Below are 14,367 nucleotides of genomic sequence, written 5' to 3' on the forward strand. Positions count from 1 at the left end.
CAGACCCAGGTCTTCTCCGTTTCCAGGGAGGCTTATTGATGAGCTGCTGCGGTGTGTGAACAGTCCTTCTGCTCTGAACTCATAGTTTTACTTTCTTCTTTTGTTAAAGACCTTTCCCAAAAGTTCTGGGATTGTCATCTTTTTTTCTGAAGGCTTAGGGTTTTGCTGTCACTTTCTGTTTTTGAATGGACCCGCCCTGTGGCATTTCCACTGCCCACCAGCTTTGAAGGCCCCCCTCGACTCCCGCTGGGGGTGCCGGTGGCCGCTCAGACCGCTTCTCTGAAGAGCTGGGCGGGGGTTTGAAGCACTTATCCCGTGAGGGCCCAGTGGGTGGGCAGGGGTGGGGGGTCCGGCCTTACAGATGCGCCCAGCCCTCCCCGGGGCCCAGCACAGACCTGCATCCAAGCCAAACCCCGGGGAGGCGCTGCGCCCCCACCCCAAGGCCCTTTCTGACCGCTCTTTCCCCCGCAGTGTGCTGGGGAGGAGGACTGGGTGGACAGCCGGACCGTGTACGTGGGCCACCGCGAGCCCCCGCCGGGTACTGAGGCCTACATCCCGCAGAGGTGCCCGGACAACAGAATCGTCTCCTCCAAGGTAAGCGTCAGCCTGCGGCCTCCCGCCTTGAACAGCTGGGCTGCACGCTCAGCACCCCTCCGGTTGCCCCCCGAACACTGTTAAGACTTGACGTCACAGCACGTTCTCTTCACGTCCCTCTGACCTGTGTCACGTTTAAGGATCAGGTTTGAAGTCTAGGACGTTCAGATCCCGCGGGCACCGCGTATTAGCTCTCTGGCCGCGTGCCACCACCGAGCCGCCCCAGGCCAGGGTCTCCTCCTGCAAAACGGAGACGATGCGGGTGCCCCGGTGCCACCAGCTTGCGGACGCGCACGCTGGACGCGTGTCAGAGGCCATCAGTTAGGAGCAGTGACGCAAAGAGGAGGACGCGCGCGTGTCACCGTTTACGGGGCGCGTGACCGTCGCTTGGCCTGGAGGTGGCGTTGCAGGACCGTCTTCACACCTTAGAGTAACCGGTAGCTGGGTCTTGAGAACGGGGTCGCTGACCCTGGAAAACAGTAAACGGTGGCTTTGCAGGCTACGGAGACCTTTCCACATGCCTGGGTGTCCTGGACACTCAGACCCATGTCGCAGACCTACCTAATTCACACATCAGTGTGCTGCGTGTCCAGATACCTGCCGTGGACCCGCTTAATTCTTTCATGAGTTATCAGGAGTGTCCCGTGCTTGTTAGGAATACTTGACAACCGAGAAGGTTTTCTAAAGCAGTTTTTTTTTAAATTTTTTCTTTAGTAGAAGTACAGTTGATTTGCAATGTTGTGTTAATTTCTGCTGTGCAGCAAAGTGGCTCAGTTACACATATATATACATTCTTTTCCATTATGGTTTATCCCGGGATATTGAATACAGTTCCCTGTGCTCTACAGTAGGACCTTGTTGCTCATCCATTCTATATGTAATAGTTTGCATCTACAAACCCCAAACTCCCACTCCATCCCTCCCCCATCCGCCTTCCCCTTGGCAACCACAAGTCTGTTCTCTGTGTCTGTGAATCTGTTTCTGTTTCATAGATAGGTTCATTTGTGTAAGGCAGTTTTCTTAATGGAATTATTTTATTTTAAAACTTCAATGTAAAATACTAACTTTAGTCTCCAGAAATACAGCATGGCTAAGTCAGTTGCTCATAAACAAAATCACAGCCAAACAAATGTAGTCCGTGGTTGCCCAGACGTGACCAATGAAAGGAGAAATAAACAGGAGGACCTCATATCCAGAAATAGGTCTTTCCAGTAGTGACATTTATAAGTTAGTCTCGAATAGAACTCACTGAAGATGCACTCTGCCAACCACTAGTACCCCCAAAGGAACAAAATCTCAAACGTATTTCTTAGAGATCTGCTCGTGTGCAGTGCAGACGCATCGAGGAATGGGGAAGTGCACCGAAAACACTCAGATGTTGTGCACGTGTGACCTTGCGGGGACAACTCCGAGCCCCCACTCGATTAGGCGTCGAGTCCCCACGCTGCCCCGCATCTCGTCTGGGCAGGACGTTTGACAAAGCCACCTCAGCTGCCGAGTCAAGCCCCGCACAGCTGGCTTCTCCCCCAGGGACGAGGCTTGGGCCCTGCTGTCCCAGCCCCGGTTCCTCCCGGGAACCTGGAAGGTTCTGTGCAGCCGCTCAAAGGAAACTTCAGAAGCTCAGGGATCGGAGCAGCAAAGCCCTTCTTGACGCGTCCGGTGGACTAGAGCCCGGGGCTGCAGAGCACGTGTTTGTTATGAAGCCCTCTCCGCGCTCTGGGGGAGATAATTGAGAGCAGTGATTCCTAAATCCCGTCTATGGCCCCTTTTGCTATGATTCCAGTTTCGAGCCAATTTATCATTTTCAGATTTTCCCTTCTAGTATTCCCGCAGCCGGTGGCCAGCAAGACGTTGAGGGGCCCCGTGTCACCTCCCGGGGTCTGCTCGGCGCCGCCTTTCTCTCCTGCCTTGCCTGCGGTGGCTTCTTCCTATGTGCCCCGAGGCTCCTTGGGTTCTGACAGAGGAAACCCACCCCCGGGGCGAGGGTGCTGTAAGGATGGGTTTCGATACACGTGCAGGTCCTGGGCGCCTTTTCAAAACTGTTTCTTTTCAGGAAAGTTCCTTCACCCCAGGAAGCTGTGGAGCAGACACTAACAGAATTAAGTCAGCATCTGCTCCACGAGCCAGATCAGCCTGTCACACAGGAGGGGTGGGTTTTGGTGAAAAGGCAACAAGTCTCAGCTCTGAGGAGAGAGGGGACTTGCAGGATTAGTGGCTTAAAGTCAGTTCCAGGTAGATGATGGTGTGTAATTTCAAGAACAGTTACAGACAACGTAATGTGTAATTTCAAGAACAGTTACAGACAACGTAACCTCGGTTGCTAACTGATCTCAGTACAGAGGAGATCCTCAGATGAGGACCTAGAACCCAAGTCAGTAGCAGGGTGGACAGGCCATGGATTTAGACCACGTGATGTGGACATCTGGACACATGATCGTTTTCATTTAAAAACAGCTCAGGATGTGGAAAATACAACTTAATTTGTAAAGCGTAAGTTTACAAACAGGTTTGGAGAATATGTTTGTGGTGATGTATATATATTTTCTTGGGAAGAGAACATTCGTTTCTACCTTAAAAGAAAAGATTGTCAACCAAGATTTCATAAGTGCGCAGACACACTTTAGTAATAAGTTTTATGACTTATTACTTAAGGAGTAGTAATACTACTACCAGCAATAAAGTAGTAAGTTTGATTTTATTAAATCCAAGGTCGTGAAAGCATTTAGCATGTGAAAAGTTACACGAGGGGTGAAAATGCTCACCTGGCCTGATCCGAAGAAGTGCTGTTATTGGTGATCAGTGAGTTCTGTTTTCCTTTTTGGGCAGAACCTGGTAGAAATGACCCCAGCACAACCCCTTGACTTCTGACTTCATGCCGAGCCCCCAACCCAGGGCCTGCTCGAGCATCAGATCCTGGACTCAGGGGACAGTGGGGCTTCATCAAGTTACAAAATTGTACCTTTGGGCACAAAACGCCTGTGGCTCCCATCTCTGCCCTCAGGAGGCTGTGGAATTAAATGTTCAGCTCAGGCCGTGCTGTCCCTCCACCCTGTACAGAAAGCTGAACTACTTGTGACCTTCCGGGTCGCCTTCCCTGGAGATCAGTGACCGTACCCGGTGTGTTTTTAGGGTGCCCCATGCACACCTGTGCGGGATTCCCCCTCCAGGCACACAATAGCTGCAGCCTCAGCGGTTTCCAGGTGTTCTGGTTTCACTCTCCGGGGCTGGCGAGGCAGGGTGGCGCCAGGCTGTTCTTGTCTCCCCGTCTCCATGTGACTAAAGATCGGCCAGGCGGGACGGCTTCTCTGCGTCTGAGCCACCCTCCCAGTGAGTACAGGACACAGGTGACTCTCACGGAAGGAAGAGAGTGGCCGAAGCCAGCTCAGCGCTGACGACACACGACCCCCAGGGCAGATGCACACTTTGGGTGTGAAGTCTTTCATGGCATGAAAGAAACACAAGGCTAGTAATTGTCCTGTGGATTCAATACTCCTCAAGTTGTCTGATGGGAAAGAGATGCTCCGCGACCTCAGACTCCTTAGCTCCCTCATAGCAAAAAAAAAAAAAAAAAAACCCCTTTGTTCCACGCTTGTGGCTCAATACCAAGGATTCCAGTATTAAGTTCTATTCTACTGATCGTGGGACTTGACAGATGTAGGTCAGAGTGTTGCATTGTACATTGTAATACAAAGTATTACATTATATTGTGGCCCAAGGTCTAAGCAAATATTTAGATCTTTACAGTTTAGCAGAGATCAAAAATGTACAATTGGGGGACTTCCCTGGTGGCACAGTGGATAAGATTCCATGCTCCCAATGCAGGGGGCCTGGGTTTGATCCCTGGTCGGGGAACGAGATCCCACATGCATGCCGCAACTAAAGATTCGCACGCCACAACTAAAGATTCGCACGCCACAACTAAGGAGCCAGGCAAGCCGCAACTAAGGAGCACGCTTGCCACAACTAAGACCTGGTGCAACCACATAAATAAGTAAATAAATAAATATGTTTTAATGTGGTAATGGAATATTTTTTAAATGTACAATTGGCACACCATTATCCAATTGCCAGCTCTTACATGTGTAATAAAATGCTCGTTTTATTTTACTTTATCCATACAGTACTGATATATCAGTGCAGTCATGATTGTTTCAACTATCTCATTGGGTTTTCACTTTTCTTACCATACATCATCAGGGATTTTGACCGTATGACTAATAATCAGCAGTAATAACTTATGACAGTCATTTATTCTGTAAAATATGGAGATCACAAAACATAATGTCTAAGCTGCAGCATGGGCCTCCTGCACCTGATAGGAATAAAGTCATCATTTAAATGGTTTTAAATTCCAGATCTGTACTGGTTCCCTGGTAGACTAGGATTTAGGAAACTGAAAGGGTGTCCTGAAACAGTAGCATTAAAATAGAATAAGACCAGATATTCACGTAGCGTGCTAAGGTTAATAAAAACTGATCTGCAGGTTTGGTAGGATTGTAGATGACGTTCTATAATAAATATATGGAGCTTTCGAATATGGAAACTTTCAAAAACATAGGAAAATAAAGAGAATAGGGTAACAAATGTCTATGCACTTACCATCCACTGTCTGCAGTTACCAACAGATGGCCCAGTGTGTTTTTCTGTGCCTTTGTTTTCTTCCTCGAGATCATTTTGAAGCAAGTCCTAAACAATATATAATTTCCATCTATAAGTATTTCGGCAGATAGAAGATGGGATTTTAAGCAGGAACTTTTTCCATTAATGGGACTTTGTTACTGTGTAGTGTGTTACAGGTATTTGGGGAGGCGTTTGATTAACTGCTGGGTAGTGAGTTTGTCAGCCTCGGTGCTGAGAGACAGGGTGGGTTTCATGAGCTGGGGCCTTAAAGCAATTCCATTTGGGGATCAGTATCTCATAGAAATGAGCATACGAAGAATGAAAGATCATTCTAGGTTGGTTACAGAACCACAAAAATGGGACATAAATGCCGTGATGACATAACTTATATTTCTTTTAATAACTCCTTTTGAAAGTTAGTGAAAAGTAACTGAGTTTCTTTATGGCCCGCTTAAGAGAAAATATATCTCTCTCAAACATTTAAAAAGATTGATTTGTTTGTGCTTCTACTCAAGTTGTAGAATTTCATCGTCTCAGTTATTTTTGAGACCAGTTTGAGCCAGAACTTCGATCCTCATTACATTCCTTTAAGGTACATGCTGTTCTCAATACTCATTTTATAAACAAGAAGGGTAGAACTCAGTCCTTAAATTAAATAGTTTGCTCTTACCCAATTTTTAAATGTCAGGACCAGGGTTTAATACGGGGTCTGACTCCGAAGTCCATGTTTTTTGTGGTGTGGTAAAGAGTAAATATTTTGAGAATTCCATGGAGTAGTTGAATGTCCTGAGTAGGAGGAGCAAGTTAAAAATTCAGATCATGGTCTTGGGGGGGTGTTTGTTTATTTTGAGGAAGAAAGTGCCTGTACTTTTACTGGCTGTCAGGGTTGGGGGTTTTTGTTTGTTTTTGTTTGTTTTGCTGATTGAGAAACAGAGATAAAGAAGATCTAGCAGTGTGTACTGTCCTCTCAATTTCTGTGGCTACATTTCAGTCTCGGACCTGTCTTTTGGTTCTCAACTTGGTTGTACTCCAGTGAAGAAAACCTAGTGTGCATTTGACAAAATCCAACATCCAATCGTGATAAAAACGCTCGGAACGGAGGAGAATTTCCTCAACATCTACCAAAAACAAAAAACAAACAAAAAAAAAAACCCATAGCTAAAACCATTCTTAATAGTGAAAAACTAGATGCTTTTCACCCAAAGATTGAGAACAAGGCAAAGAGGCCCTTCTCACCATTCTTATTCAACGTCTTACTAGAAGTCGTAGCTAATACAGTAAGAGAAGGAAAGGGAATAAAAGATAAACAGAGTGGGAAGGAAGAAATAAAACTGTCTTTGTTTACAAGTGACATGATTGTCTATGTAGAAAACCCAAAGAATTAACAGAACCTCTTGGAATTTATAAACACGCAATGGGTTTATTATTGTTTTTAAATGAACACATAAATATTAATTTTTTCTCCTGCCGTATATATGGATGGATTATACCCAACATAAACAAAAGCTCTTTGAGGTCCTCAGTTTTTAAGCGTTAAGGGGTCCTGAGACTCAGAAGTATGAGAATTAAACTAACCTTAATTAGTCTTTCTGTTCATGGCTTAATCTTAAATTGAGTTACAGATTTGCTATCATAGCAAGATTGCAGGATGCAAAAGTCAGTTGCGTCCCTATATGCCAGCAGCAAACAAGTGGAATTTGAAATTAAAAACACAGCATGAGGGCTTCCCTGGTGGCGCAGTGGTTGAGAGTCCGCCTGCCGATGCAGGGGACACGGGTTCGTGCCCCGGTCTGGGAGGATCCCACATGCCGCGGAGCGGCTGGGCCCGCGAGCCATGGCCGCGGAGCCTGTGTGTCCGGAGCCTGTGCTCCGCAACGGGAGAGGCCACAGCAGTGAGAGGCCCGCGTACCGCAAAAAAAAAAAAAAACAACAACAACAACAACAAAAAAAAAACAAAACACAGCATGATTTTCAAGAACCTGTGTCTGAGATCCTGGCATTAAAGGAGCTCTTGGGATGAGTCTGGTAACCAGCGTCCAGATCCTCGGTACCAGCTCCATCCCCTGATGCGAGCTGACCAAGGTGCTTGCGGGTCTAGATGCAGAGAGATAACCAAGGTGCTTACTGGTCCAGATGAGAGAGATGGCGGGCAGAGCAGGCTCTCCCCGTTCAGGGGACGATCTTCATTAAAAGGCAAAACTATCCAATGGAATTTTAAAAAGTGTCCAAGCTCAGTGTTTACTGTAGGTTAATGACATACGGGACATTGTTGTTTTCAACACAAAGGTTAGGGAAGGTCTCCTGAGGCAAAAACAAGACATTTGGGGAGTAAGTGGCCTGACTGCCCTCCTTGGGTCCTTCTCCAGCCCCCTAGGTAAGGGGGAGGGGCTGGCCCAGGACACCTCCTCAGTGCAGGAACCGTAGCCAAGCTGGGTCAAGACCACCTGAAAATGGTGACTTCTGTTTTACTTTCTGTCCGCTCCTAGCCATGCTGTAACAAAACAGAGAGCTTACCAAAAATTACAATCAAAGAAAAATGCTAACCATGTGTGTTTTGAGTTAACAATCAGAGGTTTATATTTTATGAGACATTTTAATAGTAAAGCTATTAAAACTATTAAAACTATTCTTAAGCTACTTTGCCTTACCTTGAATTATTGGAATTAGGTAGTTGACCTATGCTGCTTTTGGAGCACATGTTCTGTGTTAGCGGTTGTTTTTACAGTCAACAAGTTGATAAAATGTCTACAAACACTCTCAATTTTGTATCTAAAGCTAGACATTTTGTACTTTGAAATTCAGGACTGCTTATCATGTGGTAGAGTAATACTACATAGTGTAAAATGGGATCAAAATGACCCCTTTCTGTTTTTCTTTTATACAGTACACATTTTGGAACTTCATACCCAAGAACTTATTTGAACAATTCAGAAGAATAGCCAACTTTTATTTTCTTATCATATTTCTGGTACAGGTAAGTCTGGTCATATTTTTCTGTCACCTCAAATGTAAATATAAATAAGTGGCATTTATTCTCAGGTGATTGGTTCGCTCCTCAGAAGGAGCAAGGACTTGGTGCCCCTTTATCTGCAGACACTTCACTTGTTTTCTTCAAGGACAAGCGTGTTGGTTCAGAGAGACCTGTTCACTAAAACGTAGCCGTGAGCACTGCGCACGTGAACTGGTCCCGCCCGCTTTCCGTCCTCATTCTCCAGTACTGATGGGAGAGCAGGGTCTTCCTGATCTTTAGGGGGGATTCTCAAAAAAAAAAACATTAAGAGAAAGAGAGTTTAAAAAAAAAGAGAGTGAGAACCACAGTGAGGTGTGGATTAGGGAACAGGTCAGATGTGCTTTAAGAACAGCAACCTAACTTGTCTCAATCACACAAAATACCGTTGAAGGACTTTTAAAATTTCCCCAACAGTAATTTATGCAAATAATGTAATTAAAGTGTGGCACCAGGAGCAGACGGGTAAATTGAAATAAAACGTGCACTGGAGTCAGCTGGTGTCTTTGCCACTGCTGACGTGGCTTCCTAAGCACATCCCCTAATTTAGGAGAACTGCCCTCAGTTTTATAGTAAAAATTCGTATCGAATTTATCTCCAGTGGTGGGATGAAGTGGGGTAATAGTAAAGCGAGTTAAAATGCGTCAGAGCAGACGTTGGAGGAGTTACAGGGCCAGCCAGCCTGTCTGAAGCCCCCGAGAAGCGCTTCTGAAATGACTCAACAGTCCTCTTCTCATTACAGCTGATTATTGATACGCCCACGAGTCCAGTGACAAGTGGCCTCCCGCTCTTCTTCGTCATCACTGTCACAGCTATCAAGCAGGTGAGCTTTACAGGCAGGAAGGAGGAAGGTCCTGCAGAGTCTCCGTTATAGGACATCGCCTTTCATCCAAAGCAAAGCTCGTAGGAAACTTAGCTGACTTCTAGAAATTCACTTTTGTGACTGGTTTAGATAGAGTCTTGAGTTAAGAGATACTCGAGTTAAAAGAAGAGAGACTGTGTAATTTAGTGCTAGATTGTTGCCCTGAGAGTTTGAAGAGGCCATGGTCGTTCTCACGTGGAATCGCCCGGAGGCAGCGCCTGAGTTGCTTCGCCCGCTGCATCCCTGGCTGCCTGAACCCCGAGGACCTGCTCGTGCGGAGGGTCTGGGATGTGGCTCCATAAGTAGAACAGCCCGTGACTCCTGACTCGCTCAGTGTGGATCGTGCTGTTCTTTGACGTCCTGATAAATAAAGCCGGTGACTAACAGGAAGGACAGGTCGTCTGTTAGTCCCACCATCCGTTCAGCCAGTTTAATGCTCAACCATCACCTCTGTTTCGTTCCAGAAGATTCCCGACATCTTGAAAGAAAGCCCTGTACCCATGAGCATCACTCCCCATCCCCCTCCCCAGCTCCTGGCAGCCACCAGTCTACGTTCTGTTGCTATAATTTGCCTATTCGGGACATTTCATATGAACAGAATCATACAGGAGTGATCTTCTGTGTCTGGCTTATTTCACCGAGCATGTTTTCAAGGCTTATCCACGTTGTAGCATGTGTCAGTGCTTCATTCACAGATGAATAATATTCCATCATGTGGATAGACCACATTTTGTTTATCCATCATCCACTGATGGACATTTGGGGTGCTTCTACTTTTTTTTTTTTAATGTGGCTTTATTGATTTATTTACTTCTTGCCACATGGCGTGGCTTGTGGAATCTTAGTTTCCTGACCAGGGGTCGAACCCAGAGAAAGTGCAGAGTCCTAACCACTGGATCGCCAGGGAACTCCCTGGATGCTTCTAGTTTTTGTGTATTACGGAGAGCACCATTATGAACATCCACATACAAGCTTTGTGTGGACATAGGTTTTCATTTCTCCCGGGTACATACAAAGGAACAGAGTTGCTCTAATGTAGTAAAGAACTGCCAAAGTGTTTTCCAAAGTGAGTGCCCCATTTTACATTCCAGCCAGCCGTGTGTGAGGTTTCAGTTTCTCCACATTCCTGCTAAGGCTTGTTCGTCTTTTTTATTACGCTTATCCCAGCGGGTGTGGGGTGGTATATCCCACCGCGGCTTGGATTTTACGTTTCCTTGGTAACCTGATACTGAGCATCTTTCCATGAGCTTATTGGCCTTTTGTAAATCTTCTTTAGAGAAATAGCTTCAAGTCATTGGGCTGTTTTTAAATTGGGTTGTCTTTTTATCCATGAATCGTGAAAATTCTTTATATGTTGTAGATACAAGTCCCTTATCTGCTGCAGACTTTTTTTTTAGTGATTTATTTACTTATTCATTTGTTTTGGCTGCGCCGGGTCTTAGTTGCGGCCTGCGGGATCTTTTAGTTGCAGCATGCAAACTCTTAGTTGCGGCATGCTTGCGGGATCTAGTTCCCCGACTAGGGATGGAACCCTAGCCCCCTGCACTGGGAGTGCAGAGTCTTACCCCCTGGACCACCAGGGAAGTAAGTCCCTGCTGCAAACTTTTGAACACGATGACATTTGCATTTGAAATAATTTACAGAAAGATAGCATCTAGTTAAATTCTTGATGGTCACATTGTTGCTGACAAAGCCATGCTTTCTGTGTTAGTTTCTAAATAAAAAATTAAAAAACTGAACACACATGTCTCATGAGACATGGTATAAGTGACAGTGGGTGACAATGGGAATGAGGTGACGCATGGAGGAGTGATTGACCCCAGACCGAGAAAACATGAAGAATGGAGTCTCAAGGTGACCTTCGTGAGCATAAGGGTGGGGCCTGCAGCTCTTCCAGCTGGTCCTCAGTGTGGCCGTCTGGACTGGTCTGTATTTAATACAGAACCGTGAGCAGCACTCAGGGATTCCTTTGTGATAGTTTGGGTTTTAGTTTCCACTCACCAGTCATCTGCAAATACAGGCTTGAACAACGATATGATTTTACTTTATACACATTAAATTGGCTTTTAAATGTAAAAGTCTGAAGAGCGGATGGGATTAAGATGTGGTCAAACAGGCATCCACACACACTGATGGGAGCATGTCGGGACCGTCCTGGGGAACAGTTTGGAATATCTGGCGAAGCTGAGGATGTGATACAGGGACCCACAGATGGAGCCTGGTCTATGCACTTAGCACATACTGTGTGAGCATCTTAGAACAGTCCAGTCACCAGGGGGCTGGCGACCCCAGGCCTGATCTTAGAGGGTTCTGCCCTGAGGCAGTAATGCAGGCAGGGCTGAAAGAGCACCGAGCCGGCCCCAAGAGCATCCTGACCACAGCGAGGGGCCTCTGGATACAGCAAGTGTCCCTGCTCCTAAGTGTGTGCCCTTGAACTCCCCGCCCTGTGGCTACGGAGTGAGGGCGGTGGTAGCAGCTCCTGGTGGGTGAGACCCGCCCATGGGCACAGCGCCTGCCTGCCACCTTGGCCAGGACACGGTGCCAGGCAGGTGGGAGCACTGCCCTGCACAGCCCGGGTCCATCCTGGCTCGACCCTCAGACATAGGCCAGCAGACCCAAGGGGCCTGAGGAGAGGACGAAGGAGGTCCCTTGTCAGAGCTGTGACCTTCCAGGACCACCCGTCCCCAAGCTAACCTCCAGCCCTGCCAGCCCCCCGCTGCCCTCCTGACCGAGCCCTGGCTCCAGGGGCTACCTGCTCGCTGCCCTCGTCTGCCTCCCCCGCTTCCTCCCCAGCCCCCTCCTCCCTCTGCATGCAAAGCCCCTCCCACAGAGCCCACCGCCTGGCCAGCTCCCGTGCTCCCGAGCAGCACCTGACGACATCGGGCGCCTCTGCGTGACCCTTGCAGCGCTCCCCTGGGTGGGCACAGCCCCTTACTGCCGCCTGCTCCCCTGCCCGCCTGCCCGCGGCCCTCACCCCTCCCTCAGCCGCTCCTGAGACCCAGGGGGCTTGAGCAGCTCTCGGGCCCCCCAGGGACCCCAGGCACAGCCCAGCTGACCCGAGGACGGCCGTCCGCCCGCGTGGGTCCCGACAGGAGCCTTTGGAGCCGTGTCGGATGGGGCGCAGTCGGGTTGGTCCTGTCCTTGCGGGCCGGAGGCCGCGGCACGGGGTCGGTTCAGGACGCGTGTCCCTGTGCAGGACGCGCCAGGACTTGCCCGGCTGGGGGCTGGGTGCGAGGGAAGGGGGCACAAAAGGTGACGTGGCTTCGTGCACGGCGGTGCGGTGGCGGGAGCCCAGGGACACGGCTCCCGCCCGCTCGTGTCCACGCGCACTTGACCGTGGCCACGGCCGCGCCCGCCAAGTCCAGGAGGGGCTCACGGCGTCTCTCCCCCACCGCAGGGCTACGAGGACTGGCTGCGCCACAAAGCCGACAGCGCCATGAACCAGTGCCCCGTGCACTTCGTCCAGCACGGCCGGCTGGTGCGGAAGCAGAGCCGGAAGCTCAGGGTGAGTCCCCGCCGACCCCAGACGGCCCCAGACGGCCGCAAACCTGTTACGATGAGAAAACAGTGCCACGGGGCTGTGTTCTTGGGCCAAACCTCCATCTGAAATTGTTTCATTTATTGGACGTAGCCCCACCCTCTTCCCCAAGTACTGCTGACATCGGGCAGGCTCCTACCACTATCTTTTTTTAACTTCTCACTTCTATGTATTTATTTTTAAAGCTTTAATCGACTTTATTTTTAGAGCAGGTTTAGGGTCACAGCAAATTGAATGGAAGGTCCAAAGCCTCCCCGTGTCTCCCCCGCCCCCGTTCCCCCATGCACAGCCTCTCGGCCATCAGGCCCTCCCCAGGCCTGTTGTCTGAAGCGTATGACATGGTGGTAACCAGTCAAGACAGGGAAAGAAAGCTCTAAACACCTGTAGAAAATCATTTTACAGTAAGGCAAAATCATATTAGTATGATCAACTCTACTAGTTGGAAATTTATGAAAATGGGGACAGAAACCTTGCTGAAAGCTGCATGTTAATTTCTTCTTTTTCAATATATTATTGGTGTCATAATGCATCATTTTGTTTAAATTCATATTTACATGACTTAAGTGGATTATTTTCAGGCCTATGCTAGCCGTTTAGAAGCGCTTACACGTGTACAGGTGACAAGTATGATTTTTACGGTTTGTCCCCGAGTCATGTCTCGCTGTGAGCCTGGGATGGAGCCTGGCCAGCCTCCTCCGGATCCTCCTTGGGCTTGTCCTTGTCCTCCCCCTAGTCGCCGCCCCCCTCCCCCTCCCCTGAAGCCCCACCATCCCTCTGTCAGCCCCGGGGCTGCTTTCCTGGCCAGAAGTCGTGGCAGGGCCATCAGGAAGCTGCTGTGGGAGAGAGTCACCAGCCCTTGCGCACAGGGACAGAAAGGTGGGCCTCCACGTCTTTGAACCCGAGCCTCTGCTTCCAGGCACATCCCCAGGCCCTGGGAGGGTCAGCGGGTCAGCCTGGGGGTCAGCGGGTATCTCGGGCGGAGGACAGGGCTCGGGATGCCGGGACACTCCTGTTTCAGGTGTCGTCAGCGTGTGGTCCATCTTCGTTAACCTCATAATGGTTATTATATGTGTTCTATGTTGGATGTACTTTTAAGTTTCTAAACCACATTTTCTTTGTTTTATAAATTTCACCGTCCAGGTGTTTCAGTAATTCCCCTCCGTTAGCCTAGGTTGGTGGTATTTTCCTAGTGGTCAAGGAGTCAGGAGGTAAGGAGCCGGGAGGACAGCCTCTCAGTGTGGGAACAGCAGTGGGACCCCCATGTATATGTTAACAGGCTCTTTCGGACCCTAGGCTCCAAATACCGTTTCCTTTAACAACTACACTTCCTTTGCAAAGTCTTCTGTACTTTTAATAAACATCTCTTCAAAAACAGACCTAAACAGTACCTGTCAGCAGAAAATTGAATTTTTAATGTATCGATCTCCTATGGGGAATGTCTGCTCTGTATCCAGCCTGTTTTACCCGAGAGGATTTTAATGGAGTCTGTGAGACAAGGAAGGAAGCAAAGGCTGCTTGTGGCTAGTAGAAAAGGAACCTTCAATTTGTCCACCTCCAGGATTTGTCCTCGCGTGGATGGCGTCATACAGTCTGTAACTTTCATGCAGCTGAATTCCCTTAGGACTCACCCAGGTTGGGCATCGTTGCAGGGTCTGGGGGGCGGGACGTGGCCCAGGTGAAGGATGTTGATGTTTCTCCAGTTTGGGGACGTTCAAATAAAGCTGCTGTGAACATTTGTGTACAGGT

General features: G+C 48.4%; 1 protein-coding gene across 3 annotated transcripts in view; it reads left to right on the plus strand.

Moving 5' to 3' along the window:
• Positions 1–14,367, plus strand: part of ATP11A (ATPase phospholipid transporting 11A) — a 121,194-nt gene that overhangs the window by 58,316 nt on the left and 48,511 nt on the right. For all 3 annotated transcript variants that reach the window (XR_009530315.1, XM_060080270.1, XM_060080271.1), the window contains exons 2-5: positions 472–594; positions 8,099–8,188; positions 8,964–9,044; positions 12,481–12,588. Coding sequence is in view for 2 of the 3 variants with exons in the window: in XM_060080270.1 (XP_059936253.1) it covers positions 472–594; positions 8,099–8,188; positions 8,964–9,044; positions 12,481–12,588 (402 nt within the window). In the remaining variant the exon portion in view is untranslated. The remainder of the gene's footprint in view (positions 1–471; positions 595–8,098; positions 8,189–8,963; positions 9,045–12,480; positions 12,589–14,367) is intronic.

The sequence above is a fragment of the Mesoplodon densirostris genome, chromosome 17 (assembly GCF_025265405.1).
Source record: "Mesoplodon densirostris isolate mMesDen1 chromosome 17, mMesDen1 primary haplotype, whole genome shotgun sequence".
In the NCBI taxonomy this organism is placed as follows: domain Eukaryota; kingdom Metazoa; phylum Chordata; class Mammalia; order Artiodactyla; family Ziphiidae; genus Mesoplodon; species Mesoplodon densirostris.